Genomic DNA, 16084 nt, shown 5'->3' with positions numbered 1-16084 from the left:
TTTATGCCTCCCATGATTGTTGTGAGAATGAATTAATGTTTGTAAAGTGTTTTGGGGATGAAAGATGCCTCACAAGTGCTAAGCGTTATTATGATCATTACAATACAGTGAACAAAAGTGATGTTCAAGAATGTCCTTGGCAAATGTCAACAGATCCAGGCCTTCTCATGATAGGATGGGGATTACTGCTAACACACATACACACACACACACACACACACACACACACACACACACACATACACACCCACCCATACATGCATACTTCTTTATTCTTTTGTACTATGCCTATGATAATGATGCTTACAGGTGAGGTTAGGAATACAAACCTAAATGTCTCCTTGACTTTTGAACCCATCTGAAATATGGGTCACTTGAAGATACTGGAGTGAGGGACCAGAGTAGGGCAGGAACTCGAATTTGGAAGGATCTTAGGAGCATAGATTTAGATCTGGAAGAGTCACAGAGACCATTTAGGTACTAAATTGTAGTCTAATCCTCTTATTTCCCACATGAGGAAACTGATAGGCAGCAAGCTTTAATTGAAAGCATTTAGAAATAAAAGAAAAAATGAAATTAAAATAAAAATTAGTTTTAGAGTTAAAGGAGTCTGTGGAAATCCTTTCCTCCCTGTGTGATCTTGGACAAGTTCATTAACTTCCTGGACTCCAGTTTCCTTTTCTGTAAGACAAGGGAGTTGTTGACATTCCTTTCAGCTTTAGAGCTTTGATGCATGGAATCTAATGCAGTTATGTGGCTTGCCCAGGGACACACAGGCAAGAAATATCAAAAGTGGAATTTGAACCTGGGTTCTTGGACTTTAGGGCCAGTGCTCTTTCCGTTGCATTTTAAGAAACAGCTCACTGGGTAAAAAGGATTATTGTAGAAAAGGATCTATCACTTGTGATTTTCTGGTTGGAATGCCAGGTCTGAAGTCAGAGAGACTCATCTTCCTGAGTTCAAATCTGGTCTCAGATATTTCCTGGCTATGTGACCTTGGGCAAGTCACTTGATCCTATTTGCCTCAGTTTCTCCATCTGTAAAATGAACTGGAAAAGGAAATGGCAGATCTCTTCAGTATTTGCTTAATAGTGTCACAAAGAGTCATGCATGACTAAAACAACTGAAAAAACAGTCATCCCTCATGTAGGCATTGGTAGGGACTGAAAATGTGACAGAGAACCATAATAAACTCCATGGATTTATGTGGTGTATGTGTCTGAAGGTCATCTAACAAGAAATCTAAATCAGTCATGCTCCATGAAAGATAAATGCTGCCTGTACAGTCTTCTAGCCAGGAGTCCCTGTGCAGTGATGGTAACCCAGCAACAGGTGAATAGCTATTTTTTGAACTCTCAGAGAGAGAGAAGACTCAGAACATTCTCCTATTACATTTTTTGATCTGCTGTGAATAAACTCTTTTCTCTACCAGGGAAGGAAATTCCTCTCAATTAGGGATCCTAGAGGAGTTAATAAAAGTAAATGGGAAAGAACAACGTAAAGGTAACACAAATTGCCTATTGCCACTGGCTAGGGATACAAATGGGAGGAAGGGTTGAGGAGTTGTTTTTCTAGAGGGCATATTATTTCTGTTTTGTTTTTTAAAAATTGAGGGGAAAAACTATGCCTCTCTCTTATTTTCCTTTCTTCTCTAAGCCTTCATATCTCTACTTTTAATGTGTTGAAGATCAGTTGTTAATATCAAGAACATAATTGAACCTGGACAGTGTATCCCATCCCCAGTGGAAAAAAACAACTATTGGCAGAGTCTTCCCCCATCTGTCTGCCATATTATATCAAGGAGGAATTCCCATTCTTTCTTTACTTGGGCTCAAAGAGTAAATTGAATTTTTCATGACTATTCTAGCTTGTGCTATTTAGAGGCTCCAGGGGACATGGAGGAAACCAATTAAGTGCTTAAGCTCACTGTGTGTCCCTCCTGCTGTATGATACCATGTTGGCAGCTCTGTATTTGTTCATCCATATGAGATAGTTTGTCGGAGATAAAATTAACCTTTCTAATTTCTATGCTAATGGGATGCTTCACTACCCACTTTACCAGAGCCCAACCCCTGCCAGTTCAAATTCAAGAGTCCTATCCATTGAGCAAGGCAGTATTTTACTAGTTGTTCAGAAACAATATTATAACATGTGGAAATGGTGGAAATCTGAGGGAGTGACTAAGAATCTGTGATGGAAAAGAGAATGACTGACATAGTTTGGGTTTTTAATGAAAGTGATATTCCATCTAAAGTGGCCTTCTTGCTATTCTTGGAACTTGGTACTTAATTTCCTGACTTTAGCCTTTATATTTGCTGGCTGTTTCCTATATCTGAAATGTATTTGTCACTCCTCCAATCCCTAATTTCCTTCTAGACTCAGCTCATGAGACCACTTCTAAGGGGAGAAAACTTTCTTGATGCATTTAGTGGTCGATATTCTTCTCTATCTCTTTAGATTACCACATCTATACTAGTCTGTTAATATATTGTAGTAATGTCCTTTCCCTACCTTCAATAGAATAGATGCTTCTTGAGGGCATGGATTATATTTCAGTACCTTGAACAGCACCTCTGATTTTGAAAGTAAATTCTTGTTGCATTGGATCAGATATATAAGGAACTCACCAGCTAACTAAATTTGAAAAAGAAATGTAGACAAGATGAAACAAAGGATGAATGAGATGGTATTCTATAATAAATTATTAATAAACTATGAGAATAAGGTCTGAAGGCTCAAAATGAACTTAAACTGGGCAGAAAAAATAAGGATAACAAAATGGAAACTGGATGTTTTGAGCTATGTTGGAGGAGACAAAAAGGCGACTCTTGATTCTCTGATTTCAAGTTCAGCAGTCTGCTCAGTGCATACTTTCATCCTCTACCAAGGAAGAAATAGAACTATTGCTTAGTATAGATGGAGATTACCCATCTGTCCTTGATAAATTAAAGTCTCCAGACCCAGCTGAACTACATGCCAATGTACTGAAAGAACAGGTAGATGTGATTAGTGAACAAAGATTCAGTGATCTTTGAAAGATTGTGGAGAAGGAGAGGTACCTGAGGGCTTTTTTATTTGTGACCCTAAGGGAGGTTTTCTCGGCAAATATACTAGTATGGTTTGCTATTTCCTTCTGTAATTCATTTTATAGATGAGGAAACTGAGGCGAATAGTTGTAGTCTTTTGACATCAACTTGGAAAGCTAGTAGAGTGTCCCAAAAATCTGTGTTTAGTCCATTGCTGTTCAACATTTTTTATTAAAAATTTGGATAAAGGCACTGATGGCATTTTTCCTTTTAATTAATAATAATAATAATTTTTACAAGCCAATCATTTTCATAAAATAAAATTACATGTAATATTAATGACAGAAAGTAACTATTAATTATATTGATATGTTGCATGAGCTTCTTTTTTGGTGCAAAGTTTCTCAAAATGTGGCATCTTTAATGATATTATTATTCATAATTCTTTTTCAAATAGTTATATTTTCTTCTATTTCTTAATTTTCTTAATGTTTCTCTGGTTCCTTACTCACAGTAAGCATGCAAAGAACAAAGAACAAAACAACAATAACAAGAAATTAGGCTCTCAAAAAATACATGTATAGTCTGACAAAACAGATTTCCATATTGGCTATGTCCTTAAAAAATACACATTTCTTTCTTCATTTTAAATTCATTATCTCTCTGAAAGAGGTGCATTGCATGTTTCATCTTTATTCTTTTGGACTAGACATATTTTCCTCTGTAATGTTGTTATTATTTATAGATTTTTTTTTGTTCTATTCACTTTGCTCTGTATCAGTTCATAGAAATCTTTGCAATTTCACCTGAAACTGTATTTTTCCTTGTTTTTTACAATACAATAATATTCCATTACAGTCATATATCATTATTTGTTTAGCCATTCTTCAATAGGAGTATGTTCCTTCATGTTTAATTTCCAGTTTTGGGTTACTCTAAAGAGAGCTGCTATGAATATCTGGGTATATATAGATTCTTTTTTCTCTTTCTTTGATTTTTTTTTTTGGGGGGGATTTAAGCATAGGGCATATCACTGGGTCAAAGGTTATATTCACATTTTAATAACTTTTTGACCATAGTTCCAAATTGCTTTTCAGAATGGCTGAATCAATTCATAGCCTCACTCACAGTTCACTAGTGAAGCTGTTTCCCCACAGCCTCTCTAGGATTTGTCATTTTTATCTTTTTTTCAACATTGCCAGTTTAACAGGTGTGAGATGGATCTTCAAAGTTGCTTATTTTTCATTTATCTAATTATAGTGATTTAGAGCATTTTTCATTTGCTGCAAAGATTCCCCTCTACCCCCATTTCCCAAATATTGTACCTTCTAATTTTAATTACATTAGATTTGCTTGGGCAAAATATTGAAAAATTTTCTATTTTGTATGATCCCGTGTATCACTTCCTTAGTCATGAAATATTTTTCTATCTGTAGATCCAAAAAGATAATTTCTTTCTTGCTCCTCTAATCTGCTTATGATATGATCTTTTAAATTTAGGTTATATATCCATTTGTAGCTTTCTTTGATTTCTGGTGTGAAGTCTTTGTTAAATCTAATATCTGCCAGATTTTTGTCCAGTTTTTATCAAATAGTGAGCTGTATCCATAGTGACTGAGGTTAAAATACTACATTATTCTGTTTATTTGCTTCTGTATGTTGTATACCTAACCTACTGATCAATGTCCCTCTCCTATTTTTAAAACTAGCATCAAATTGTTCTATGATTACTGCTTTGTAGGGCAGTTTGAGAACAAATACTAGTAGACTACCTTCCTCCCACTTTTCTTCATTATTATCCTTGACATTCTTTACCATTTATTCCTGTGTATGAATTTTGTTATTTTTTCTATCTCTATAAAATATTCTTTGGTAAATTGAGTGGCACAGCACTGATTATGTTAGTTACTTTAGATAATATTGATATTTTTATCATATCGACTTAAGCTACTCATGAGCAATAAATATTTCTTCAATTATTTAGGTCTTTGGTAAAGTATTTTATAGTTGAATTCATGTAGTTTCTGGGTGAATCTTGGTAGATACACTCTTCAAAATTCCATAGCTTCTGTAATTACTTTCTTTATACACATAGACACACATACACATGCATGTGTGTCTTTCTCTCTGTGTAGGTAAAACTATATGATGCATACTTCTGTTTATCAGTTCTTTCTCTGGAAGGGAATAGCATCTTCCTTCATAGACCCTTTGTAGTTTATTTGAGTGCACTATTCTTAATAAACTAGTCACTCACTGTTATTCTTTGAACAATATTGCTGCTATTGTTTACATTGTTCTCTAAATTCTGCTCATTTTACACTTTGATTATTTCATGCAAGTATTTTCATGATTTTCTCAAATCAACCTATTCATCATTTCTTATAGCATAGTAGTATTCCATCACAATTAGGTCCCAAATTTGTTGAGCCATTCCCGTGTTGGTAGGCATTCCCTCAATTTCCAGTTTTTTGCCATCACAAAGAGAACTGCTAAAAATATTTTAGAACTTCTAGTGGATTTTTTTTCCCCTTTTGTCTTGATCACCTTGGGAAACAGATCTAATAGAGCTATTACTGGATTAAAGGATCTACACAGTTTTATAACTCTTTGGGCATGCTTCCAGATTGCTCTCTAAAATGGTTGAATTGGTGGACAGTTCCACCAACAATGTATTGTGTTCCATGTATTACTTTTTTTAAAAATTGTAGTAAGTTTATTTATTTTTAATACATACCATGTATTACTTTCAGTAGAATTTCTCCCTTTAACTTTTCTTGATGTGTTTTGTTGGGATTATGACAGTGCTAATGGTTTATGTGGATTTGTTTGCTAACAGTATTTTCTGCAGTTATATGTAAAGACAATTTTTAACATTCATTTTTACAAGATCCACATTTTTCTTCTCCACTTCCTCCTTCCTTTTCCCTTTTCTTCAAATGGTAAGCAGTTTGATATGTTACCTATGTTCAGTCATATAAAACATATTTTTGTATTAGTCACAGTTGGGAATGAAAAAATAGACCAAAAGGAAAAAAAGAAAGAGATAAAATAAAAATAGTATGCTTCAAACTGCATTCAGAGTCCATCAATTCTTTATTTAGATAGGGATGAGATTTTCCATCTTGAATCCCTTGGGACTGTCTTGGATCATTATAATGCTGAGAAGAGCTAGTCATTCATAATTGATCGGCACACGATATTGCTGTTACTGTGTACAATGTTTTTCTGGTCCTTCTCATTCCACTTTGCTTCAGTTCATAAAAAGTCTTTCCAGGTATCACCTGGACAATCATTTTTTATTGCACAATAGTATTACATTACATTCTCATATCACAACTTATTCAGCCATTCCCCAGTTGATGGGTATTCATTTAATTTCCAACATTTTGCCACCACAAAAAGAACTTCTATAAATATTTTTGCATATATAGGTCCTTTTTCCTTTTTAATGATCTCTTTGGCATATAGACCTAGTAGTAAACTAGGGTATGCACAGTTTGGTTGCTCCTTAGACAGAGTTATAAATTGCTCTCCAGAATGGTTGTCTCAAAGTACAACTTTGCCGTGACTGGGGCTGTAGCCTTATGCAACAGACCTTAAATGTTGATATTCTAAGTTGTCTTTGGCTGGAAAACTATTTCACTCCCCTGTTTTTGAGTTCTGCTGCTCCAGAAAATTTTTAATGGCATTATTTAAAGATGTTCACACATTTTGGGGGTGAGCTCAAGTAAGTTGCTGCCTTTCCTCCAACATCTTGGCTTATCCCTCTCCTTCCTCTAGTCTTTGTGCAAAACATTTTTAATTTAATATAATCAAAATTGTTTATTTTACATTTTGTATGTTCTCTGGATTTGTTTTACATACTGTAATTGAAGTTGTTTCAATTAATTTTTAGTTGGTTCTCTGTTGTTTTCTAAGTATACATCACATCATCTGCAAAAAATTATAATTTTGTTTTCTCTTGGCTTATGCTCATTCTCTTAATTTCTTTTTCTTCTCATAGTGCTATAACTAGAATTACTAGCAATATATTAGATTGTAGTGGTAATAGTGGGCATCCTTGCTAATTTATCCATGATCTTAATCAAGGCCTCTAACTTCTCCATTGCATATAATATTCTTTGACTTAGAGGGATATTACTTACTATATTAAAGAAAAGCTCTTTTATCCTAAATGTCATTCTTATCAAATTTACTGATGACAGAAAACTGAAGGGAATAGAAACTTCTATGTTTAGCAGAAACATAGCAGAAAACTGCTATGATCTAATTTTTTTAAGATTAAAAAAAAATCCTGATAGGTTAGAACATGGAGAAAAATTTAAGAAGACAAAATTTTCTAGGGATAAGTAAGATTTCATAAATACAAGGTAGAAAAAGTATGGCTATTCAGGAGTCTATCTAAGAAAAAATTTTGAGTTTTTAGTGAATTAGAAGCTCAATATGAATCAACAGTCTAAATTAGTAGTCACAATAGCCAACTCAATCTTAGACCATGTTAAGAAAAGTATAGTGTTCAGTATTGGGGAAATTATAGTCCCATTTTACTCTACCCTGGTCAGACCATATCTAGAATTCTAGGTTCTTTATAGGAGCCACACTTTAATTAAGGATATTAATAAGCAGGTGGGTATCCAATGGAGAACAACAAAGATGGTGAAGGGATTCAAAATAATTCCAAGTAAGGGTCAACTGAAGGAATGATATGTTTATCCTGGAGAAGGGAAGACCTAACAGGGACATGATAGTTTTCTTCAGGTATCTGAAGGATTTCTATGTAGTTGAGGGACCTGTTCTGTCCCCAGAAGATCTAGAAATCCTCAGAAGTTGCAAAGAAGAATATTTAAGCCTAATGTCAGGAAAAGGCTTTTAACAAGAAAAGCTTTTTAAAAGTAGAATGCATTGCCTCAAGATGCAGTGGGTTTTTCTTTGACTAAAGTTTTAAAACAGAGCTTGGATGATCAGGATTGGGTTCTACTGAATGACCTCTAGGCTCCTTTCCACTATTTAGATTCTATTATTTTATAGAGAAGGATCTGGCTCTCTTTGCCTCCATGACTTAGTTTCCTCTCTTGGTGGCAAAGCTGAATGTATAGCTTTTTCTTCTTAGAAGAGAAGCTTTTATACTCAATGATATGTCGCTTTTTAAAAATTGTATCATTTTTCTTGCTTGGTAGAGAGATTGGTGCTTTGTAACCAGGGAGTGAATTGCATATACTCTCTTTTCCTGGCAAGTTTGCTTTTGATCTTGCCTTTGATCAAGAGACCATAGTCTTGTCTTATTGGTAGGGCGATATGCTTACCGATCTTTCTATCAATCAGAAGTGGTAGAATATTTGGTACTTCTACTTAGTGTTAAATCCTCAGTCCAAACATCATCTTTTTTGGATAGACTAAGCCATTGCTTGGCCTTTACCTTGAGGATAAATGAATCTACTTCAAGTCTGGCCTGAAATGCATTGCTCTTGAATGAATTTCTGCTGCTTGTAGTAGGTCTTGGCCACTGCCAAGTAAAATTCTGTTCTGTCCAGATGGCATCAGAAACTCTTTTTAAAAAACATGTCCACAATTTTAAAAAAATTAGCCATGTGTTTGATTCAATGAAAGATCATTTAGAGAGTCAGGGAATTAGCTTTTAGAACCTTTCTTCTCACTCCTTTTAAGTTCCCCCTTCAAAATAGTAAGCATGTTAGGGCATGGATATGACTGACAAAAATGGCCAGCATCATACACACCCAAACATGTCCAGTCCCCAGCACTCGGCCCCTTTCCAAGTATGCTATTCATCCTTTTGGGGAATCTGCTTGTCAGAGGCTTCTCATAATTTCTCATGAAGGCCTTTTCTGGGGAACTACTATCTCTGACTTCACACCCATGCAGCAAGAGAAGCTTGGACTATTGCCAACCCAGATGCATATTTGAGGTTAGTAGCTTCTTCAAACTTCCTGGAATCTCTTAATTTACTGCAAATGGATTTCAGAAATCCATATTGTTTTCAAAAGAAAGAAAGGTAAGCTTCAGTGCTTAGGTCAGTGAGAGATATTTTCTTCAGGTAGGTACTACTGACTAGAAGTGGTGAGACACAAGACTACTAACAAGAAGTGTGACATATTAGAAAGAACATTGAGGAGCAGTGAGGTGGTGCAGTGGATAGAGCAACAGCCCTGAAGTCAGGAGGACCTGAGTTCAAATCTGACCTCAGACACTTAATACTTCCTGGCTGTGTGATCCTGGCAAGTCACTTAACCCCACCCAAAAAATAAAATAAAAGAAAAAAAGAAAGGGCATTGAAATAGGAACCAGGATGCACAAGTCCTCACTAGGGTTTTATATACACCAATTCATTGTGTGACCTTGGTAAAAGCTGGTACACTCACTCATGATTTACAGTTTTTTAAATTATCACTCACTTTAATTCACTGTGCTATGGTTTGATCTTTCTCAAATTAGAGATCTCTAAAGTCTTTTCCTACTGATATTTTTTCCTAGTGCCCTAGCTCGTATAATGATCTTATAGAGGCTCCCAGGTGACATAATGGATAAAGCACTGGGGTTCAAGATAGTAATATTGTTATTCAGTCATCTTAGTTGTGTCCAATTCTATATGACTCTCATTTCGGTTTCTCTTGGAAAAAATACTGGAATGGTTTGCATTTCCTTCTCCAGATCATTTTTACAGATGAGGAACAAAGGCAAATGGTGTTAAGTGACTTACCCAACTAGTAAGTGATTTAGGCCAGACTTGAACTCAGGGAGATGAATCAGAAACTGTTTCAAAAAAAAAAAAAAGAATCATACCTCTAATACTGACTTAAATTAACTTCAAGTAGAAGTTTATTTCAAACTTGGAAAATTTTGAAAGCAAAAAACCCCTGAAAATATAGTCCTTCCATCAAGTTCTTTTACTAAAGGAAACAGTTGTTTAAAAGCTTGAGTCATAACAAGTATTACAAGGTGAATGTGGAACTAATTTGAAGGAATGTCAGTGATACAAAATAGAGTTGAAATTTCATTTGAAAACAGTGCTTTCTGCTTCACATTTGATCATCACAAGTTCAATGTCATACCTGAAAATTTGCTTAAGACTCTCTTAGAATCCTTTATGTAAGTGCCTCATTTACACTGCATTAATGAGTTTTCACTTCATTTTGAATCTCATGTAGTCTTCTGAAGCAGTGTTTTGCCATACTAAAAAAATCCCTTATGTTACAGCACCTAACAAAGTTCAAGAAAAGAAAAAATGATAGGATAGTTCTAAGATCACAGGACATGGCAAGAGAGCCTTTAGGCAAGGCATTTCATTTCTCATAGACTCAGTTTCCTCATCTGTAAAATGGGCATAATAACAAGACCTACTACATAAAATTGTAAAATTCAAATGAGATAATGTATATAAAGTGCTTCACACTTTTGCATTTAGATGTATCATCTAAATGTTAACTATTATTATTGTTCCTCAAGGTAGCTTATAGAGATCTTAAAGTCAAGTATCCAATCTTCTTATGTCTTATGCTTTTATGCCCAACCCCAATCATTTACTCTGCAATAGAGTGACACTGTTCTGTTTACTGTTCTTCAAACAAGACTCCATCTCCAGACTTCACACATTTTCACTGAATGTCTTCATGCTTGAAATGTTCTCCTTCTTCATCTCTGCCTAATGTCTTTCCTCCTTCCTTCAAGTGCCAGCTAAAGTCTCATCTTCTGCTGGAAACTATTCTTTATGCCCTTTAATTCTAGAGTTTCCCTTCTGTTGATTAAATAAGTTAGTCTTATATAGAGCTTGTTTGTACATGGTGGGTTTGCATGTTGTCTCCTCCATTAGAAAATTTCCTTCTTGAGACCAAAAACTGTCTTTTCTTGCTTTCCTTTGTATTCCCAGTGCTTAGCATAGTGCCCAGCACACAGTAGGTGCTTAATAAGTGTTTATTGAGAGATTGATTTACAGGGGAGGAAGCTAGAAGTTGTGGAGCCCAGATGGAGAATCTTTTCTACACTTTCTAGGAAAACATCTTGAGTTAATGATGCTCTTCTCTCTGTCTCAGGCAGGTAATGTGGTGACTGGAGAGATGGTAGAGGAGCTTATTCTTTCTGGAGCAGACATCATCAAAGTGGGAATTGGACCAGGTAAGAACTGAGATAGTGTATGAGAAGCATATTGAAGAGAAAGTGGAGAGTAGGGAAGAAGTTCCTATTGTTGGGGAATTGATAGAAAAATGGCCACTGACCTTGGAGAATCTTTAAGTGAGTTTGTCCAAAATTTGGACAATTGATTGTGATTTCAGTAATGAGTACAGAAGGAGAGAATGCTGGCTTCATTGATTCCTCAGCCTAAAACCCTTTAAGGGGGAAGGTGGAACATCTGTGGCAATAATGTTTTACTCTTTCCATAGCAAATACAAAAAAATTCTTAAATACTTTTGTATGCAAGGACACTTTTAGGAACTGGGCATACAAAGATGGAAAATAACAGTATCTGACTTCAAGGATCTTATAGTCTGTCTGAAAAGGGGAGATAAAAAATGTGATTTTAAAATTAATGACATAAAATAGAATGTGATAGGAACAAAGGAGAGCTAGCAAAAATGTTAGGAGAATTTAGGAGAGAAAGGACTGATTGGAATATTGAAGAATCCTACATATGGCTAGTTCAAATCTGAAGTCCACATTTAGCTTCATATCTTGGGCTTTTTCACATTCACATTTTTCTCCTTAAGGCTCTAATTTTCCAGCATGTCCCAAGGTGTAAGACTTTTGACTACTCTTCCTGTGTATAGGTGGAGATCATACTCATTCACAAGGGCCATCTCCACAAAAGCTCTGACCTTGGCTTAACTCTCATAATGCTTCCTCTGAGTTAACTCTTGGAGTCCAGAAGGCTCTTTGCTCTGAGGAAGAACCACTGGTCTTGTGGGAGAAAAGTATATATGTGATGCTACTTTGCTGTATCCTCCAGGGGCCCTTCGGAACTAGTTGGAAAGTACCCAAATGAAGTACATAGGGCAGAATGACTAGAATGGCTATATGGAGAGGTGTTCTTTATCTGTATTCTATTCATTCATTCATTCAATATTTATTAAGATCTTGCTAAACCAGGTAAAGGGCTAACAATAATGGGATTAAGATAAAATTTTTATTGAATAAGAATGAATAAGATAATATTTTTATTCCTCAAAAGCTGAAAACTCTGCCAGCAGGAGGGAGAGGGACGAAACTCATGCAAAATTACAAAATGGGCAGTGATAAGTTCAAAGAAGTACAAATTGTTATGAGGTGAGATTGGAGAGGTCCCTTCTAACTGAGAAGATCAAAGAAGAAGCTTCTTGGGGGAGATGGCATTTAAGCCATAATTTCAAGGACAAGTAGGATTCCAATGGACAAAGAAGTTGCATTCTAGGCATAGGGACCAGGCAGTGATAAGAAATCTGAGGTGCCTATTTTTAAAATTCTCCATGATCGCTTATTTTTCTATTTACTTTTGCTTTCAAAGATCTAGAGCTGGAAGGGATGTTAGAATTCATCTAATTCACCCCCCTTATTTCAAAGAAGGAACAGAAGCTGATAGCCCAAGGTTATCAAGGGCAAGATTAAAATCTAAGAATACTCCTTTATACCTAACTACTGTCATTAAAGCTCATTTTCAAGTCAAGATAAGAGACATTTATTAAGAATCTATGTTTCAGGCACCTTGCCAAGTGCTAGAGATATAAAACATGGCAAACAACATCTTTGCTCTCAAAGAGTTCACAGTATAATTGGGGAGATAACATGCAGACTCATCTTATATGTACATAGAAAATATATACAGGATAAATCAGATACAATCTCAGAGTCAGGGCCCTAAGATTAAGGAAGGCTGGAACAAGCTTCTAGCAGAAGGGAAGACTTCCTGAAACTTGAAGAAAGTCACGAAGAGGAAATGGAAAGGGCAATCCCAGTTTTGGGGGAGCAATCAGTGAAGATGCACAATGAAATCAGTGTCACGAGATCACAGAGTTACTGGGAGGGGAGTGAAAGTTATAAAGACTGGAAAGGCAGGAAAGAGTTAAGTATTGAAGGGTTTTAAAAGCCAAGCAGAGGATTTAACATTTTATTTTCTTCTGACTATGGATTAAATGACGAGATGGTAATAAGAGGTAAAGATATTTTCAGATAAGCTTGAGTCAGATTGTGGAGGGTCCTGAAGGCTCAGCTAAAGCATTTGTGCTTTGTACAATGACAATAGGCAGTTATTAAGAATTCTGGACAGGGATATTACAAGAACAATCTCAAATATCAATATTAATCTGGCAGTGATGTCTATGGATTGGAAGGAAAATAGACTGAAGGTGAGTTGACCAGTTAGGAGACTGTTGTAATAGTTCACATGAGAAGAGGGCAGAGTTTTTTACATTTTTGGAACTACCTTTCAAGGAGCAGAATCATGGGAACATAGAATTATTCTTTGTAATAACTAGGAGAGGCAATCAGTAGGAAGTGATGAGTGCCTTCCTTATCCCTGGTCCCATGAGGAGTATACCAGAAGGCTAACAATGAACCATCGTGCTTCAGATAAAAGCCTTGCTAATTTGTACCCACCAAAGAAAGGTAGCCACTTTTGTGGTTTTGGTTGAAGGAGAAGAATTATATCCAAACGTGTTTGTGACACTAAAATCTTGCTAACATGATTTAGTTCAGTGCCAAGTTGCTTTTTTATTGTATTATTTCCCATTTCTCTTCTCCCTCTGTTTTACTCCCAAGAAAGATTAATGGGAAAGAAAGGAAAGCAAAGATCTGTTTAAAGAATTTCTTATATATGTCAGAAGAGAAATAAGCATAAGAAATCTTGATTAGGCATAAAAACGTTATCTCTTAGTTAATTAAACATTAGGTAAGTCACTTAAGCTTTTGGTCCAATCTCCTCATTTTTCAGATGAAGAAGCCAAGGACCAAAAGCTTAAGTGACTTACCAATGTTTGTTAGTGACAGCTGAGATTAACTAAGTTCCTCAGACTGTAGCACACTTTTAGGTGTGTGCTCTGTCATTATTTTCAAGCTGTTTGATCTGTGTGCCCTCATCTTTTTTGGGGGGAGGTACATGGACCCCTCTGACAGTTTGATGAAGCTTATGGATCCCTTTTCAAGATCATCTTTTAAAATATATAAAATTAAGTACATAGGATTACAAAAGAAACCAATTCTATGGAAATACAATTATCAAAATAAACAGTTTTCAGTCCTCAGATCAAGAATTCCTTTTTTAAAGGATTAGGAAATAAATGTGTAAAGAGCTAGAATTCAGTATACAATAGATATTTTTCAGATGTTTTGGAATAAATGGATGGCTAACAAACAAATATAGTTGGAGCTTCTCAATAATGAATTAGATATCTGTTGGTCTTGGATGTTTTAAGATCTCTGCCTTTGAGTAAATCTACATTTGACTGGTAGAGTTCCAGAGGTTTCTACAATTTACTAAGGTGTGGCAGAAAGACCACTGTACTAGAATTTTTAGATTTTATTTTCGACTGAGTTTGGTTCCTTATAAAGTTTAAGAATCTGTGACTTCTCACCTGTAAAGCATATCGAATTAGGATAATCTCTGAAAAGCCTTTGAATTCTAAACTTGTATGAAATTATCCCTTTGTTGGGGTCAGCCAATAGTTAATAATAGTCATTACCATTTATTCAACATCTACTTTGTGCTAAACACAGTGCTAAGCACTAGAAATACAAATACCAAAAAAAAAAAAAAAAAAAAAAAAAAGCACGTCTCTGACCTCAAAGAGTTTACAATTTAATGTAAGACAACACTCAAAAGAAAAGTAAAAAACTAGGGGAGAGAAGGTTGGAAAGGGTGGTGGATTAGAAGTATTAGGCTTGGAGGGCATGATGAAGAGCTCATTGAAGTCCCAAATGAATGCAATAGGTAGCCATGAGAGATTGAGCTGTGTATGCTGTCCCTTTCTCCTTAAATGAGAGATGAGCAGTTCATGCCTCTACCTTTCAGAGGATCAGAAGGTACTGATGAGAAGTGAGTACCAAGGCTGTTTAGTTCTTGCAGGATGACAATATTTTCGAATCATGAGGTTCCTGGGCATGTGGTGGAAAAGCCAAAGAAGTTCAAAACATGAAATAAGGCAGAAAATAAGTAAGGGCAATGGAGGAATAACAGTTGGTGACAGATATGGGGAGATAAAATCATTTCTTTAGGATAGTCAGAGCTGTTTGTCTCCTGCCACAATCCTTTTTGCTTTTGGTTGAAGATACTTCACTGAGGTAAAGAGATTCAAATAATATAAAATTGCTATTAAAGGCAGGACACATAATAGAAAAGTTTAAAGTTGTCACCCACTTGGCCAATTCTCCAGAACCCAGTTGAGGCTATTCTAGTATTCTGAATCCTTCTCTGTGGCTTGACTTGGGCTATTTGGCCCCACCCCTGATTTAAAGAATGACTGCCCTGGAGATGTCCTGGGATTACTATCATTCAATCAATCAACAGACACTTTTGACTATGCTATATGTCACTATATGTCAGACACTGTTCTAGATGTGGAAGATACAAGGACCAAATTGAAATACTCCTGCCCTTAAAGATCATAATCCAGCTGGAGGAATCAACAGGTACATACATAGGTATATATAAAAATAGATACAATTGTAGGAGAAAAGCATCAGTAGTTGGGGTATTCAGAAATGTAAAAGGTGGCATTTGAATAGACATTTAAGGAAAAATAGAGATTCTAAGAGATGGGTTAAAGAGAAAGTACTTTGCAGATATGAGGGACAGCTAGAGAAAGACATATTAGAAATGGGATGCCCTGTTGGGAGGAATGGCAAGGCCAATTTGAGTAGACTTGTATATAGGAAAAGGAGAATATGTAATAGAGCTAGAAAGATAGGTTGGGGGAAAATTGTGAAGAGCTTCAAGTGACAAATATGGCTCAATTAAACCCTTACATGAAGGGATTTGGGAAGAGGTAGCTCCAGTAGGATTTTCCTGACATGCAGGGCTTAGATGGTGCCTTTTGTCTTCTTCATGTACTCCACTGAGGCTGGACTGTTTAATCCTA

General features: G+C 35.7%; 2 protein-coding genes across 2 annotated transcripts in view; one reads left to right on the top strand and one right to left on the bottom strand.

Annotated features, from left to right (window-relative positions):
• The window catches only part of ATXN1 (ataxin 1), a 654648-nt gene that overhangs the window by 100065 nt on the left and 538499 nt on the right, over window positions 1-16084 (bottom strand). The gene's annotated exons all lie outside the window — the stretch shown is intronic.
• Window positions 1-16084, top strand: part of GMPR (guanosine monophosphate reductase) — an 84115-nt gene that overhangs the window by 35375 nt on the left and 32656 nt on the right. Inside the window, exon 5 of the mRNA XM_051970651.1 lies at window positions 11075-11156. Coding sequence (XP_051826611.1) covers window positions 11075-11156 — 82 coding nt within the window. The remainder of the gene's footprint in view (window positions 1-11074; window positions 11157-16084) is intronic.

Source organism: Antechinus flavipes, chromosome 1 (assembly GCF_016432865.1).
Source record: "Antechinus flavipes isolate AdamAnt ecotype Samford, QLD, Australia chromosome 1, AdamAnt_v2, whole genome shotgun sequence".
NCBI classification, from domain to species: Eukaryota; Metazoa; Chordata; class Mammalia; order Dasyuromorphia; family Dasyuridae; genus Antechinus; species Antechinus flavipes.
Note: the sequence above shows the minus strand (reverse complement) of the source record. Positions and strands in the feature narration are given on the sequence as shown.